Source organism: Coturnix japonica, unplaced genomic scaffold, assembly GCF_054131305.1.
Source record: "Coturnix japonica strain WE unplaced genomic scaffold, WE-NBRP24 Scf043, whole genome shotgun sequence".
In the NCBI taxonomy this organism is placed as follows: domain Eukaryota; kingdom Metazoa; phylum Chordata; class Aves; order Galliformes; family Phasianidae; genus Coturnix; species Coturnix japonica.
In genome coordinates this window covers 3,797,898-3,814,860 of record NW_028188946.1, presented here as the reverse complement: position 1 = coordinate 3,814,860, position 16,963 = coordinate 3,797,898, and the positions used below count along the sequence as shown (strand labels likewise).

At 53.7% G+C, this 16,963-nt stretch overlaps 1 protein-coding gene across 1 annotated transcript; it reads right to left on the bottom strand.

Annotated features, from left to right (window-relative positions):
* Positions 1–1,951: 1,951 nt before the first annotated feature.
* Positions 1,952–13,256, bottom strand: MRI1 (methylthioribose-1-phosphate isomerase 1). The gene is made up of 4 exons (XM_085531675.1): positions 13,034–13,256; positions 9,744–9,920; positions 4,491–4,715; positions 1,952–2,296 (listed from the first exon to the last, which is right to left on the bottom strand). Exons 1-4 carry the CDS (start codon positions 13,254–13,256, stop codon positions 2,175–2,177), a joined length of 747 nt encoding a protein of 248 aa, XP_085387801.1. The 3' UTR covers positions 1,952–2,174.
* Positions 13,257–16,963: the final 3,707 nt, after the last annotated feature.

The window sequence follows — 16,963 nt, the reverse complement described above, 5'->3', positions numbered from 1 at the left end:
ACCCCCATATCTCCCCATATCCACCCATAGAACCCCATATCCCCCCTATATCCCCCCATAAAATCACGTATAACCCTATATAACCCCATATCCCCCATATCTCGCCATATCCACCCCATAGAACCTTATATCCCCCCTATATCCCCCCATATCTCCCCATATCCCCCCATATCTCCCCATAGAACCCCATTAAACCCCATATCCCCCCATATCCGCCCCATATCCCCCCCATAGAACCCCATATCCACCCTATATCCCCCCATATCCCCATTAAACCCCATATCTCCCCCATATCCCCCATATCCGCCCCATATCCCCCCATATAACCCCATATCCCCCATTAAACCCCATAGCCCCCCATAGAACCCCATAACCTCCCATAGAACCCCATATCCCCCTATTTCCCCCCCATATAACCCCATATCCCCCCATATAACCCCATATCCCCCCATATAACCCCATATCCCCCCCATTAAACCCCATATCTCCCCCATATCCCCCCATTAAACCCCATATCCCCCCATATCCACCCATAGAACCCCATATCCACCCTATATCCCCCATAACTGCCCCATATCCCCCCATATCCCCCATTAAACCCCATAGCCCCCCATAGAACCCCATATCCCCCTATTTCCCCCTTTATAACCCTATATCCCCCCCATATAACCCCATATCCCCCCATATAACCCCATATCCCCCCATATAACCCCATATCCCCCCATATCCCCATTAAACCCCATATCTCCCCATATAACCCCATATCCCCCCATATCTCCCCATATCTCCCCATATCCCCCCCATATAACCCCATATCCTCCCCATATCTCCCCATATCCCCCCATATCTCCCCATATCTCCCATATCCCCCCATATCTCCCCATATCCCCCCATATAACCCCATATCCCCCCATATCCCCCCCATTAAACCCCATATCCTCCCCATACCCCCATATCCCCCCATATCTCCCCATAATCCCCCATAACTGCCCCATATCCCCCCATAGAACACCATATCCACCCTATATCCCCCATAACTGCCCCATATCCCCCCATATCCCCCATTAAACCCCATAGCCCCCCATATCACCCCATATCCCCCCATTTACCCCCATATCCCCCCTATATCCCCCTATATCCCCCCATATAACCCCATATAACCCCATATCCACCCATATAACCCCCATATAACTCCATATCCCCCCATAGAACCCCATATACCCCTCATTAAACCCCATATGCCCCCATTAAACCCCATATCCCCCCATAACCCCCATATCCCCCCATATCCCCCCTATATCCCCCCATAACCCCCATATCCCCCCATATAATCACGTATAACCCTATATAACCCCATATACCCCCCATATCCCCCCATATAACCCCATTAAACTCCATTAAACCCCATATCCCCCCATATCCCCCTATTTCCCCCTTTATAACCCTATATCCCCCCTATATCCCCGCTATAAACCCCCATATCCCCCTATTTCCCCCTTTATAACCCCATATCCCCCCATTAAACCCCATATCCCCCCATAGAACGCCATATCCACCCTATATCCCCCCATATCCCCATTAAACTCCATATCTCCCCCATATAACCCCATATCCCCCCATATAACCCCATATCCCCCATTAAACCCCATATCCCCTCATAAAACCTCATATCCCTCCAATTAAACCCTATATCCCCCCATTAAACCCCATATCCGCCCCATATCCCCCCATATAACCCCATATCCCCCCATATCCCCCCATATCTCCCCATATCCCCCCATTTACCCCCATATCCCCCCTATATCCCCCCATATAACCCATATCCCCCCCATATCCCCCCATATAACCCCATATCCCCCCCATATCCCCCCATATCCCCCCCATACCCCCCATATCCCCCTATTTCCCCTATTCCCCCGTTACCTCCTTTCCTGGGTCCCCTCCCCGTCCCTTTTCCCGCCTCTTTCCCCGTTTTCTTTTTCTTCTCCAACGCTTTCGGCCTCCCCTGCGCCATAATGGCGGCACTTCCGGTTTCGGGGCCGTCACTTCCGCTTTGAGGGGGGGCGAGCCGGAAGCGGAAGTAGAGAAAAGCGAGGCATGACGGGATGCGGCGAGGCGGAAGTAAGGGAGGGGGAGGGGACCCTCAGCAACCAGCCAATCGCTGGCCGCGTTCTTCAGCAACCAGCCAATCGCTGGCTGAGTTCTTCAGGCCGGAAGACGCCGAGCTCCGTCACGATCCCGCCCGTGATCATCTCGTGAGGCGTGACGTCAAAGGCGGGATTCCAGACGTCGACTCCTATTGGATGGGAGGGAACAAGATGGCGGCCGGGCTCTCTATGGGGCGGCCCTATAGGGATCTATGGCCCTATATGGAGCCCTATAGGGGATCTATGGCCCTATATGGAGCCCTATAGGGGATCCATGGCCCTATATGGAGCCCTATAGGGGATCCATGGCCCTATAGGGAGTCCTATAGGGGATCTATGGCCCTATATGGAGCCCTATAGGGGATCTATGGCCCTATATGGAGCCCTATAGGGGATCTACGGCCCTATATGGAGCCCTATAGGGGATCCATGGCCCCATAGGGAGCCCTATAGGGGATCCATGGCCCCATAGGGAGTTCTATAGGGGATCTACGGCCCCATAGGGAGCCCTATAGGGGATCTATTGCCCTATATGGAGCCCTATAGGGGATCTATGGCCCTATATGGAGCCCTATAGGGGATCTATGGCCCCATAGGGAGCCCTATAGGGGATCTATGGCCCTATATGGAGCCCTATAGGGGATCCATGGCCCCATAGGGAGCCCTATAGGGGATCTATGGCCCTATATGGAGCCCTATAGGGGATCCATGGCCCTATATGGAGCCCTATAGGGATCTATTGCCCTATATGGAGCCCTATAGGGGATCCATGGCCCTATATGGAGCCCTATAGGGGATCTATGGCCCCATAGGGAGCCCTATAGGGGATCTATGGCCCTATATGGAGCCCTATAGGGGATCTATGGCCCTATATGGAGCCCTATAGGGGATCTATGGCCCCATAGGGAGCCCTATAGGGGATCCATGGCCCCATAGGGAGCCCTATAGGGGATCTATGGCCTCATAGGGAGCCCTATAGGGGATCTATGGCCCTATATGGAGCCCTATAGGGGATCTATTGCCCTATATGGAGCCCTATAGGGGATCCATGGCCCTATATGGAGCCCTATAGGGGATCTATGGCCCCATAGGGAGCCCTATAGGGGATCTATGGCCCTATATGGAGCCCTATAGGGGAGCACTGCCCCATAGGGAGTCCTATAGGGGATCTATGGCCCTATATGGAGCCCTATGGGGGATCTATGGCCCTATATGGAGCCCTATAGGGGATCTATGGCCCTATATGGAGCCCTATAGGGGATCTATGGCCCTATATGGAGCCCTATAGGGGAGCACTGCCCCATAGGGAGTCCTATAGGGGATCTATGGCCCTATATGGAGCCCTATAGCGGATCTATGGCCCTATATGGAGCCCCATAGGGGATCTATGGCCCTATATGGAGCCCTATAGGGGATCCATGGCCCTATATGGAGCCCTATAGGGGATCTATGGCCCTATATGGAGCCCTATAGGGGATCTATGGCCCTATATGGAGCCCTATAGGGGATCTATGGCCCTATAGGGAGCCCTATAGGGGATCTATGGCCCCATAGGGAGCCCCATAGGGGATCTATGGCCCTATATGGAGCCCTATAGGGGAACCACTGCCCCATAGGGAGCCCTATAGGGGATCTATTGCCCCTATAGGGGATCCATTGCCCCATAGGGGATCCATTGCCCCATAGGAAACCATTGCCCCATAGGGAGCCCCATAGGGGATCTATTGGGGATCTATAGGGGATCTATTGCCCCATAGGGAACCACTGCCCCATAGGGAGCCCTATACAGGATCCATTGCCCCATAGGGAATCTATTGCCCCATAGGGAGTCCCATAGGGAACCACTGCCCCATAGGGAGCCCTATAGGGAGCCCTATAGGGGATCTATTGCCCCATAGGGAGCCATTGCCTCATAGGGAGCCCCATAGGGCACCACTGCCCCATAGGGAGCCCTATAGGGAACCACTGCCCCATAGGGAGCCCTATAGGGATCCATTGCCCCATAGGGGATTTATTGCCCCATAGGGAGGCCAATAGGGGAACCATTGCCCCATAGGGAGCCCTATAAGGAATCCACTGCCCCATAGGGAGCCCCATAGGGAGCCCTATAGGGGATCTATTGCACCATAGGGAACCATTGTCCCATAGGGAGCCCCATAGGGGATCTATTGGGGATCTATAGGGGATTCCCTGCCCCATAGGGGATCTATTGCCCCATAGGGAGGCCAACAGGGGAACCACTGCCCCATAGGGAGCCCCATAGGGAACCATTGCCCCATAGGGAGCCCTATAGGGGATCTATAGGGGATTCCCTGCCCCATATCCCCCATAGCCCCATCTCACCGTGTGGGGCCAGCCGCACCCCATTGATCTGGGTCAGCTCGGTGGCCGCTCTCTCCTCGATGGGGATCCCGGCCCCATTGGGAACGTTGGGGTCCCACGAGGACGAGGGGGCGGCCACGTAGAACGGGACCCCCATGTGTAGGGCCAGCAGCGCCAGCGACAGCGTCCCGACCTTATTGGCCGTGTCCCCATTGGCCGCAATGCGGTCGGCGCCCACCACCACCGCTGGGGGGACACAGACCCCATTAGTTACTATGGGACCCTATTAATTACTATGGGACCCCATTAATTACTATGGGACCCCAGTGAGACCCCATTGATTCCAGTGAGACCCTATTGATCCCATTGGGACCCCATTGATCCCATTGATCCCATTGAGACCCCATGGATCCCACTGGGACCCCAGTGAGACCCCATTGATCCCACTGAGACCCCATTGATCCCACTGGGATTCCATTGATCCCATTGGGACCCCATTAATTACTATGGGACCCCATTGTTCCCATTGGGACCCTATTGATCCCATTGGGACCCCATTGATCCCACTGAGACCCCATAGATCCCATTGGAACCCCATTAATTACTATGGGACCCCATTGTTCCCATTGGGACCCTATTGATCCCATTGGGACCCCATTGATCCCACTGAGACCCCATAGATCCCATTGGAACCCCATTAATTACTATGGGACCCCAATGATCCCATTGGGACCCCATTGATCCCACTGGGACCCCACTGATCCCATTGGGACCCCATTAATTACTATGGGACCCCATTGGGACCCCATTGATCCCACTGGGACCCCATTGATCCTACTGGGATTCCATTGATCCCACTGGGACCCCATTGATCCTACTGGGATTCCATTGATCCCATTGGGACCCCATTGATCCCATTGGGACCCCATTAATTACTATGGGACCCCATTGATCCCATTGGGACCCCATTGATCCCACTGAGACCCCATTGATCCCATTGGGACCCCATGGATCCCATTGGGACCCCATTAATTACTATGGGACCCCATTGATCCCACTGAGACCCCACTGATCCCATTGGGACCCCATTGATCCCACTGAGACCCCATTGATCCCACTGGGACCCCATTGATCCCATTGGGACCCCATTAATTACTATGGGACCCCATTGTTCCCATTGGGACCCCATTGATTCCATTGGGACCCCATTGGGACCCCATTGATACCAGTAAGACCCCAGTGAGACCCCATTGATCCCATTGGGACCCCACTGATCCCACTGAGACCCCATTGATCCCATTGGGACCCCATGGATCCCATCCCGACCTTATTGGCCGTGTCCCCATTGGCCGCAATGCGGTCGGCGCCCACCACCACCGCTGGGGGGACACAGACCCCATTAATCACTATGGGACCCCATTAATTACTATGGGACCCCATTGGGACCCCATTGATCCCACTGAGACCCCATTGATCCCATTGGGACCCCATGGATCCCACTGAGACCCCATTGATCCCATTGGGACTCCATGGATCCCACTGAGACCCCATTGATCCCATTGGGACCCCATTAATTACTATGGGACCCCATTAATTACTATGGGACCCCATTAATTACTATGGGACCCCATTGATCCCATTGGGAGCCCATTGGGACCCCATTGATCCCATTGGGACCCCATTGATCCCATTGGGACCCCATTCATTACTATGGGACCCCATTAATTACTATGGGACCCCAGTGAGACCCCATTGATCCCATTGGGACCCCATTGATCCCACTGAGACCCCATTGATCCCATTGGGACCCCATGGATCCCACTGAGACCCCATTGATCCCATTGGGACCCCATTGGGATCCCATTGATACCAGTAAGACCCCACTGAGACCCCATTGATCCCATTGGGACCCCATTGGGATCCCATTGATACCAGTAAGACCCCACTGAGACCCCATTGATCCCATTGGGACCCCATTAATTACTATGGGACCCCATTGATCCCACTGAGACCCCACTGATCCCATTGGGACCCCACGGATCCCATCCCGACCTTATTGGCCGTGTCCCCATTGGCCGCAATGCGGTCGGCGCCCACCACCACCGCTGGGGGGACACAGACCCCATTAATCACTATGGGACCCCATTAATTACTATGGGACCCCATTGGGACCCCACTGATCCCATTGGGACCCCATTCCCCATTCATCCCACTGAGACCCCATTGATTCCACTGGGACCCCATTGGGACCCCATTGATCCCATTAGGACCCCATGGATCCCACTGAGACCCCATTCATCCCATTGGGACCCCACTGATCCCATTGGGACCCCATTGATCCCACTGAGACCTCATTGATCCCATTGGGACCCCATTAATCCCATTGGGACCCCATTCATCCCATTGGGACCCCATGGATCCCATTGGGACCCCATTGATCCCACTGAGACCCCACTGATCCCACTGAGACCCCATTGATCCCACTGGGATTCCATTGATCCCATTGGGACCCCATGGATCCCATTGGGACCCCATTGATCCCACTGAGACCCCATTGATACCCTATTGATCCCATTGGGACCCCATTGATACCAGTAAGACCCCACTGAGACCCCATTGATCCAATTGGGATTCCATTGATCCCACTGAGACCCCACTGATCCCATTGATCCCATTGGGACCCCATTGATCCTATTGGGAGCCCAGTGAGACCCCATTGATCCCATTGGGACCCCAGTGAGACCCCATTGATCCCACTGGGACCCCATTGATCCCACTGAGACCCCATTGATCCCATTGGGACCCCATTGATCCCACTGAGACCCCACTGATCCCATTGATCCCATTGGGACCCCATTGATACCAGTAAGACCCCACTGAGACCCCACTGATCCCACTGGGACCCCATTGATCCCACTGAGACCCCATTGATCCCACTGGGACCCCATTGATCCCACTGAGACCCCATTGATCCCATTGGGACCCCATGGATCCCACTGAGACCCCATTGATCCCATTGGGACCCCACTGATCCCACTGGGACCCCATTAATTACTATGGGACCCCATTAATTACTATGGGACCCCATTGGGACCCCATTGATCCCACTGGGACCCCATTGATCCCACTGAGACCCCATTGATCCCATTGGGACCCCATGGATCCCACTGAGACCCCATTGATCCCATTGGGACCCCACTGATCCCATTGGGACCCCATTGATCCCACTGAGACCCCATTCATCCCATTGGGACCCCATTGATCCCACTGAGACCTCATTGATCCCATTGGAACCCCATGGATCCCACTGAGACCCCATTGATCCCACTGGGACCCCATTGATCCCACTGAGACCCCATTGATCCCATTGGGGCCCCACTGATCCCATCCCGATCTTATTGGCCGTGTCCCCATTGGCCGCAATGCGGTCGGCGCCCACCACCACCGCTGCGGGGACACAGACCCCATTAATCACTATGGGACCCCATTAATTACTATGGGACCCCACTGGGACCCCATTGATCCCACTGAGACCCCATTGATCCCACTGAGACCCCATTGATCCCATTGGGACCCCATTAATTACTATGGGACCCCATTGTTCCCATTGAGACCCCATTGATTCCATTGGGACCCCATTGATACCAGTAAGACCCCACTGAGACCCCATTGATCCCATTGGGACCCCATTGATCCCACTGAGACCCCATTCATCCCATTGGGACCCCATTAATTACTATGGGACCCCATTGATCCCATTGGGACCCCATGGATCCCATCCCGATCTTATTGGCCGTGTCCCCATTGGCCGCAATGCGGTCGGCGCCCACCACCACCGCTGGGGGGACACAGACCCCATTAGTTACTATGGGGCCCCATTAATTACTATGGGACCCCAGTGAGACCCCATTGATTCCAGTGAGACCCTATTAATTACTATGGGACCCCATTGGGACCCCATTGATCCCATTGGGACCCCACTGATCCCACTGAGACCCCATTGATCCCACTGGGACCCCATTAATTACTATGGGACCCCAGTGAGACCCCATTGATCCCATTGGGACCCCACTGATCCCACTGGGACCCCATTAATTACTATGGGACCCCATTAATTACTATGGGACCCCATTGGGACCCCATTGATCCCACTGAGACCCTATTGATCCCATTGGGACCCCACTGATCCCATTGGGACCCCATTCATCCCATTGGGACCCCATTAATTACTATGGGACCCCATTGATCCCATTGGGACCCCATTGATCCCATTGGGACCCCATTGACCCCATTGGGACCCCATTGATTCCATTGGGACCCCAGTGAGACCCCATTGATCCCATTGGGACCCCATTGATCCCATTGGGAGCCCATTGGGACCCCATTGATCCCACTGAGACCCCATTGATCCCATTGGGACTTCATTCATCCCACTGGGACCCCATTACCCCCATAGGGCCCCCATTAGGACCCCATAGTGACCCCATAACCCCTCACCATGTACCCCATAGTGCCCCATAGCGGCAGCAGCAGCACTGTCCGTTATTAGGGTACATGGGATCCCGTCATGGAGCAGCTCCATCCCATAGGGACCCCATTACCCCCCATAGCCCCCCATAGTGACCCCATTACCCCCCATAGCCCCCTATATCCCCCCATAGTGACCCCATTACCCCCCATAGCCCCCTATATCCCCCCATAGTGACCCCATTACCCCCCATATCCCCCTATATCCCCCCATAGTGACCCCATAACCCCCCATAGCCCCCTATATCCCCCCATAGTGACCCCATAACCCCCCATAGTGACCCCATAACCCCCCATATCCCCCTATATCCCCCCATAGCGACCCCATAACCCCCCATTGTGACCCCATAGGGACCCCATAACCCCCCATAGCCCCCTATATCCCCCCATAGTGACCCCATAACCCCCCATAGCCCCCTATATCCCCCCATATCCTCACCGTGCACCCCATAGTGCCCCATAGCAGCAGCAGCAGCACTGTCTGTTATTAGGGTACATGGGATCCCGTCATGGAGCAGCTCCATCCCATAGGGACCCCATAGTGACCCCATTACCCCCCATAGTGACCCCATAACCCCCCATAGCCCCCTATATCCCCCCATAGTGACCCCATTACCCCCCATATTCCCCTATATCCCCCCATAGGGACCCCATATCCCCCCATAGTGACCCCATAACCCCCCATAGTGACCCCATAGGGACCCCATTACCCCCCATAGCCCCCCATAGCCCCCCATAACCCCTTACCATGTACCCCATAGTGCCCCATAGCAGCAGCAGCAGCACTGTCTGTTATCAGGGTACATGGGATCCCGTCATGGAGCAGCTCCGTCGCCGTTAACCTGGATCCCTGTAGGAACGGCCGCGTCTCCGGCACCAACACGCGGCTCAAACGACCCCGAGAGAAAAGATCCCGCACTATTCCTATAGGGACAGAGGGGGTATAGGGGGTATAGGGGTGTATAGGGATGTATAGGAACATATAGGGATGTATAGGGATGTATAGGGACATATAGGGACGTATAGGGATGTATAGGGATGTATAGGGACATAGAGGGACGTATAGGGATGTATAGGGACGTATAGGGATGTATAGGGACGTATAGGGACGTATAGGGACAGATAGGGATGGATAGGGATGTATAGGGATGTATAGGGACATATAGGGACGTATAGGGATGTATAGGGATGGATAGGGACATACAGGGATGTATAGGGGCATATAGGGATGTATAGGGGTGTATAGGGACAGATAAGGACATATAGGGATGTATAGGGGCATATAGGGATGTATAGGGACATATAGGGATGTATAGGGACATATAGGGACATATAGGGATGTATAGGGACAGATAGGGATGTATAGGAATGTATAGGGATATATAAGGATGTATAGGGACATATAGGGACATATAGGGACGCATAGAGACATATAGGAATGTATAGGGATGTATAGGGACATACAGGGATGTATAGGGACACATAGGGATGTATAGGGACAGATAGGGGCATATAGGGACGTATAGGGACATATAGGGATGTATAGGGATGTAGAGGGACATATAGGAATGTATAGGGACATATAGGGATGTATAAGGATGTATAGGGATGCATAGGGGCATATAGGGATGTATAGGAACATATAGGGATGTATAGGGATGTATAAGGACATATAGGGATATATAAGAACATATAGGGATGTATAGGGATGTATAGGGGTGTATAGGGACATATAGGGATGTATAGGGGGAAATGGGGTCGTAGGGGGAAATAGGGGATGTATAGGGACATATATGGACATATAGGAACATATAAGGACATATAGGGATGTATAGGGACGTATAAGGATGTATAGGGACATATAGGGATGTATAGGGATGTACAGAGACATATAGGGACGTGTAGGGACATATAGGGATGTATAGGGACATATAGGGATGGATAAGGATGGATAGAGGCATATAGGGATGTATAGGCACATATAGGGATGAATAGGGACATATAGGGGTGTATAGGGATGTATAGGGACATATAGGGATGTATAGGGACGTATAGGGATGTATAGGGACATATAGGGATGTATAGGGATGTATAGGGACGTATAGGGATGTATAGGGACATATAGGGATGTATAGGGATGTATAGGAATGTATAGGGACATATAGGGACAGATAGGGATGGATAGGGACAGATAGGGATGGATAGGGATGTATAGGGATGGATAGGGACAGATAGGGATGTATAGGGACAGATAGGGATGTATAGGGACTTATAGGGATGTATAGGGACATATAGGGACATATAGGGACGTATAGGGACATATAGGGATGTATAGGGATGTATAGGGACATATAGGGATGTATAGGGATGTATAGGGATGTATAGGGACATATAGGGATGTATAGGGATGTATAGGGACATATAGGGATGTATAGGGATGTATAGGGATGTATAGGGACATATAGGGATGTATAGGGATGTATAGGGACATATAGGGATGTATAGGGGCATATAGGGACGTATAGGGATGTATAGGGATGCATAGGGACATATAGGGATGTATAGGGATGGATAGGGGCATATAGGGATGTATAGGGACATATAGGGACGTATAGGGACATATAGGGACGTATAGGGATGTATAGGGATGTAGAGGGACATATAGGGATGTATAGGGACATATAGGGGTGTATAGGGACGTATAGGGACGTATAGGGACATATAGGGACGTATAGGGATGTATAGGGATGTAGAGGGACAGATAGGGATGTATAGGGACATATAGGGATGTATAGGAACGTATAGGGATGTATAGGGACATATAGGGATGTATAGGGACATATAGGGACGTATAGGGATGTATAGGGACATATAGGGATGTATAGGGATGGATAGGGACATATAGGGATGTATAGGGATGGATAGGGATAGACAGGGATGGATAGGGATGTATAGGGATGTATAGGGGATAGAGGGGTGTATAGGGATGTATAGGGACATATAGGGACATATAGGGATGTATAGGGACGGATAGGGACATATAGGAATGTATAGGGACATATAGGGGTGTATAGGGACATATAGGGATGTATAGGGACAGATAGGGACGGATAGGGATGTATAGGGACATATAGGGACATATAGGAACATATAGGGACATATAGGGATGTATAGGGACATATAGGGATGTATAGGGGGGAATGGGGCCATAGGGGGAAATAGGGGATGTAGGGACGTATAGGGATGTATATGGACATATAGGGGCGTATAGGGACGTATAGGGGGAAATGGGGCCATAGGGGAAAATGGGGCCATAGGAACATATAGGGATATATAGGCACATCTAGGAATACATCCCCCATTTAACCCCATATACCCAGCCCCACATCCCCTCATTTAACCCCATATAACCCCATATAACCACATTAAACCCCCTTTAACCCCATTAAACCCCCTTTAACCCCCATATAACCCCATATACCCAGCCCCACATCTCCCATATAACCCCATTTAACCCCATATAACCCCATATGCCCCCTTTAACCCCATTAAACCCCCTTTAACCCCATATACCCAGCCCCACACCCCCCATATAACTCCATATAACCCCATATAACCCCATTAAACCCCCTTTAACCCCATATACCCAGCCCCACACCCCCCATATAACCCCATATAACCCCATATAACCCCATTAAACCCCCTTTAACCCCATATACCCAGCCCCACACCCCCCATATAACTCCATATAACCCCATATAACCCCATTAAACCCCCTTTAACCCCATATACCCAGCCCCACATCCCCCATTTAACCCCATATAACCCCATATAACCCCATTAAACCCCATTAAACCCCATATAACCCCCTTTAACCCCATATACCCAGCCCCACATCCCCCATATAACCCCATATAACCCCATATAACCCCATTAAACCCCATTTAACCCCATATAACCCCATATAACCCCATTAAACCCCATTTAACCCCATATAACCCCATATAACCCCATATCCCCCCTTTAACCCCACATACCGAGTGCGGTGCCGTGCCCGGGGGTAGCGAGGCAGCCGGTGTTGCAGTGTGTGAGTACGACGGCCCCACACTTATGGGGCAGGCGCTGCAGGATGTGCTCGGCCCCATAGCTCCCAATGTTCATGTTGTCCCGTATGTCCCGCTGCGGCAGCGACTCCAGGTGAGCAATGACCCTATAAAGGGGGTTATGGGGTGAGACCCCGACCCACTGATAGCACCCCATAACCCCATAACCCCCCATTACCCCATAACCCCCCATATCACCCCCATATCACCCCATATCCCCCCCATATAACCCCATATCCCCCCATATAACCCCATATAACCCCATATCCCCCCATATAACCCCATATCCCCCCCATATAACCCCATATCCCCCCATATAACCCCATATCCCCCCATATCCCCCCATATCACCCCATATCCCCCATATTACCCCATATCCCCCCCATATCACCCCATATCCTGTACCTATCCCCATTCATTACCCCATATCACCCCATACCCACCCTATATCACCCCATATCACTCCATATCCCATACCTATCCCCATTCATTACCCCATACCCACCCCATATCACCCATATAGCCCCATATCACCCCATATTACCCCATATCCCCCCATATCACCCCAATATCCCCCCATACCCACCCCATACCCCCCCATATAACCCCATACCCACCCCATATCACCCCATATCCCCCCATATAACCCCATATCCCCCCCATATAACCCCATATCCCCCCCATACCCACCCCATATCACTCTATATCCCCCCATATAACCCCATATCCCCCCATAATCCCCCATATCCCCCTCATATCCCCCCATATAACCCCATATCCCCCCCATATAACCCCATATAACCCCATATCCCCCCATATAATCCCATATAACCCCATATATAACCCCATATCCCCCCCATATCACCCCATATCCCCCCATATAACCCCATATCCCCCCCATATCCCCCCATATCACCCCATATCCCCCCATATATCCCCCCATATCCCCCCATATAACCCCATATCCCCCCCATATCCCCCCATATAACCCCATATCCACCCCATATCACCCCATATAACCCCATATCCCCCCCATATCACCCCATATCACCCCCATATCACCCCATATCCCCCCATACCCACCCCATATCCCCCCATACACCCCCATATCACCCCATACCCCCCCATATCACCCCATATCCTCCCATACCCACCCCATATCACCCCATACCCCCCCATATCACCCCATATAATCCCATATAACCCCATACCCACCCCATAACCCCCATATCTCCCCCATATCCCCCCTATATCCACCCCATATCCCCCCCATATCACCCCATAACCCCCATACCCACCCCATAACCCCCCATATCCCCCCCATACCCACCCCATACCCCCCCATATAACCCCATATAACCCCATATCCCTCCATATAATCCCATATAACCCCATATAATCCCATATATAACCCCATATATAACCCCATAACCCCATACCTGTCCCTCAGCTCCTTGTCCGTCAATCCCGGCTCCGTTTCCCCCCATCTCCTCATCATCCCTTTGATCCTTTCCGCCTCCCTCCCCACATTGACGGCCGTGGGTCTGGCTCTGGTCACCATCTCCATCCTCTCATTGACGAACCCCATTAAATCCCATAGATCCCCATGGGGTCCCCGGCCCCCCCTGAGCTCCATGGCCACGGCCAGGCCCCCCAGCACCGCGATGTTGGGGGCCCCACGGACCCCCATAGAAACGATGGCGGCCGCGGCCGAGGGGACGTCGGGGACGGGATGGTAAAGGACACGGGATGGGAGGGAACGTTGGTCCAGGTAACGGAGAGAGGAGCCGTCGTATAGGATTGAATGTAATGGGGTCGGGGGGGTTGGGGGGCTGGTTGTGGGGCTGGAGGTGGGGCTGGGGCTGGTTATGGGGTCAGTTGTGGGGCTGGTTGTGGGGCTGGGGGGGGTTGTGGGGCTGGGGGTTGTAGGGCTGCGGTTGGAGGTGGTTGTGGGGTTGGAGGTGGTTATGGGGCTGGTTGTGGGGTTGGAGGTTGTTATGGGGCTGGGGGTGGTTATGGGGCTGGTTGTGGGGCCAGGAGTGGTTATGGGGTTGGAGGTTGTTATGGGGCTGGGGGTGGAGTTGGAGGTTGTTATGGGGCTGGAGGTGGTTATGGGGCTGGTTGTGGGGTTGGAGGTTGTTATGGGGCCAGGGGTGGTTATGGGGCTGGTTATGGGGCTGGGGCTGGTTATGGGGTCAGACATGGATGGGATGGGGTCAGTTGTGGGGCTGGTTGTGGGGCTGGGGGTTGTAGGGCTGGGGTTGGAGGTGGTTGCGGGGTCGGAGGTGGTTGTGGGGTCGGAGGTTGTTATGGGGCTGGAGGTGGGGTTGGAGGTTGTTATGGGGCTGGGGGTGGGGTTGGTGGTTGTTATGGGGCTGGAGGTGGGGTTGGAGGTTGTTATGGGGCTGGAGGTGGGGTTGGAGGTTGTTATGGGGCTGGAGGTGGGGTTGGAGGTTGTTATGGGGCTGGAGGTGGTTATGGGGCTGGAGGTGGGGTTGGAGGTTGTTATGGGGCTGGAGGTGGTTATGGGGCTGGTTGTGGGGTTGGAGGTGGTTGTGGGGTTGGAGGTGGTTGTGGGGCTGGAGGTGGGGTTGGTGGTTGTTATGGGGCTGGAGGTGGTTATGGGGCTGGTTGTGGGGTTGGAGGTGGTTGTGGGGTTGGAGGTGGTTGTGGGGCTGGAGGTGGGGTTGGTGGTTGTTATGGGGCTGGGGGTGGGGTTGGAGGTTGTTATGGGGCTGGAGGTGGGGTTGGAGGTTGTTATGGGGCCAGGGGTGGTTATGGGGCTGGTTGTGGGGCTGGAGGTGGTTGTGGGGTCAGACATGGACAGGTCAGGGGTGGTTATGGGGTTGGAGGTGGTTATGGGGTCAGAGGGGGAGGACATGGACGGAATGGTTGTGGGGCTGGTCGTGGGGCCAGGGGTGGTTATGGGGTCAGACATGGACGGGATGGGGTTGGAGATGGGGTTGGAGGTTGTTATGGGGCTGGTTATGGGGCTGGGGTTGGTTATGGGGTTGGGGCTGGTTGTAGGGCCAGGGGTTATGGGGCTGGAGGTGGGGTTGGAGGTTGTTATGGGGCTGGGGGTGGTTGTGGGGTCAGAAGGGGAGGATATGGACGGGATGGAGGTGGTTGTGGGGTTGGTTGTGGGGTCGGAGGTTGTTATGGGGCTGGAGATGGTTGTGGGGCTGGTTATGGGGCCAGGAGTGGTTATGGGGTTGATGGTGGTTGTGGGCTTGTTAATGGTTATGGGACTGGTTGTAGGGCCAGGGGTTATGGGGCTGGAAGTGGTTGTGGGGCTGGAGGTGGGGTTGGAGGTTGTTATGGGGCTGGAGATGGTTGTAGGGCTGGGGTTGAAGGTGGTTATGGGGCTGGAGGTGGTTGTGGGGCTGAAGGTGGTTATGGGGCTGGTTGTGGGGTTGGAAGTTGTTATAGGGCTGGAGACGGTTATGGGGCTGGAGACTGTTATGGGGCTGGAGCCGCTTATGGGGCTACAGGTGGTTGTGGAGATGGGGTTGGTTATGGGGCCAGTTATGGGGCCGCTTATGGGGCCGGTTATGGGGCCGGTTATGGAGCTGGTTATAGGGCCGCTTATGGGGCCGGTTGTGGGGCAGGTTATGGGGCTGGTTATAGGGCCGGTTATGGGGCCGGTTATGGGGCTGCTTATGGGGCTGCTTATGGGGCTGGTTATGGGGCCAGTTGTGGGGCCGGTTATGGGGCTGGTTATGGGGCAGGTTATGGGGCTGGAGCCGCTTCTGGGTCCGGTTTGTGCCGTTGTTTCCGGTGCCGTCGGTTCCGTTGAGTCCAATGTCGGTTCTGGGGCCGGTTTTGGGGCAGTTTATGGGGCCGGTTCCGGTTCCGTTGGGTCCA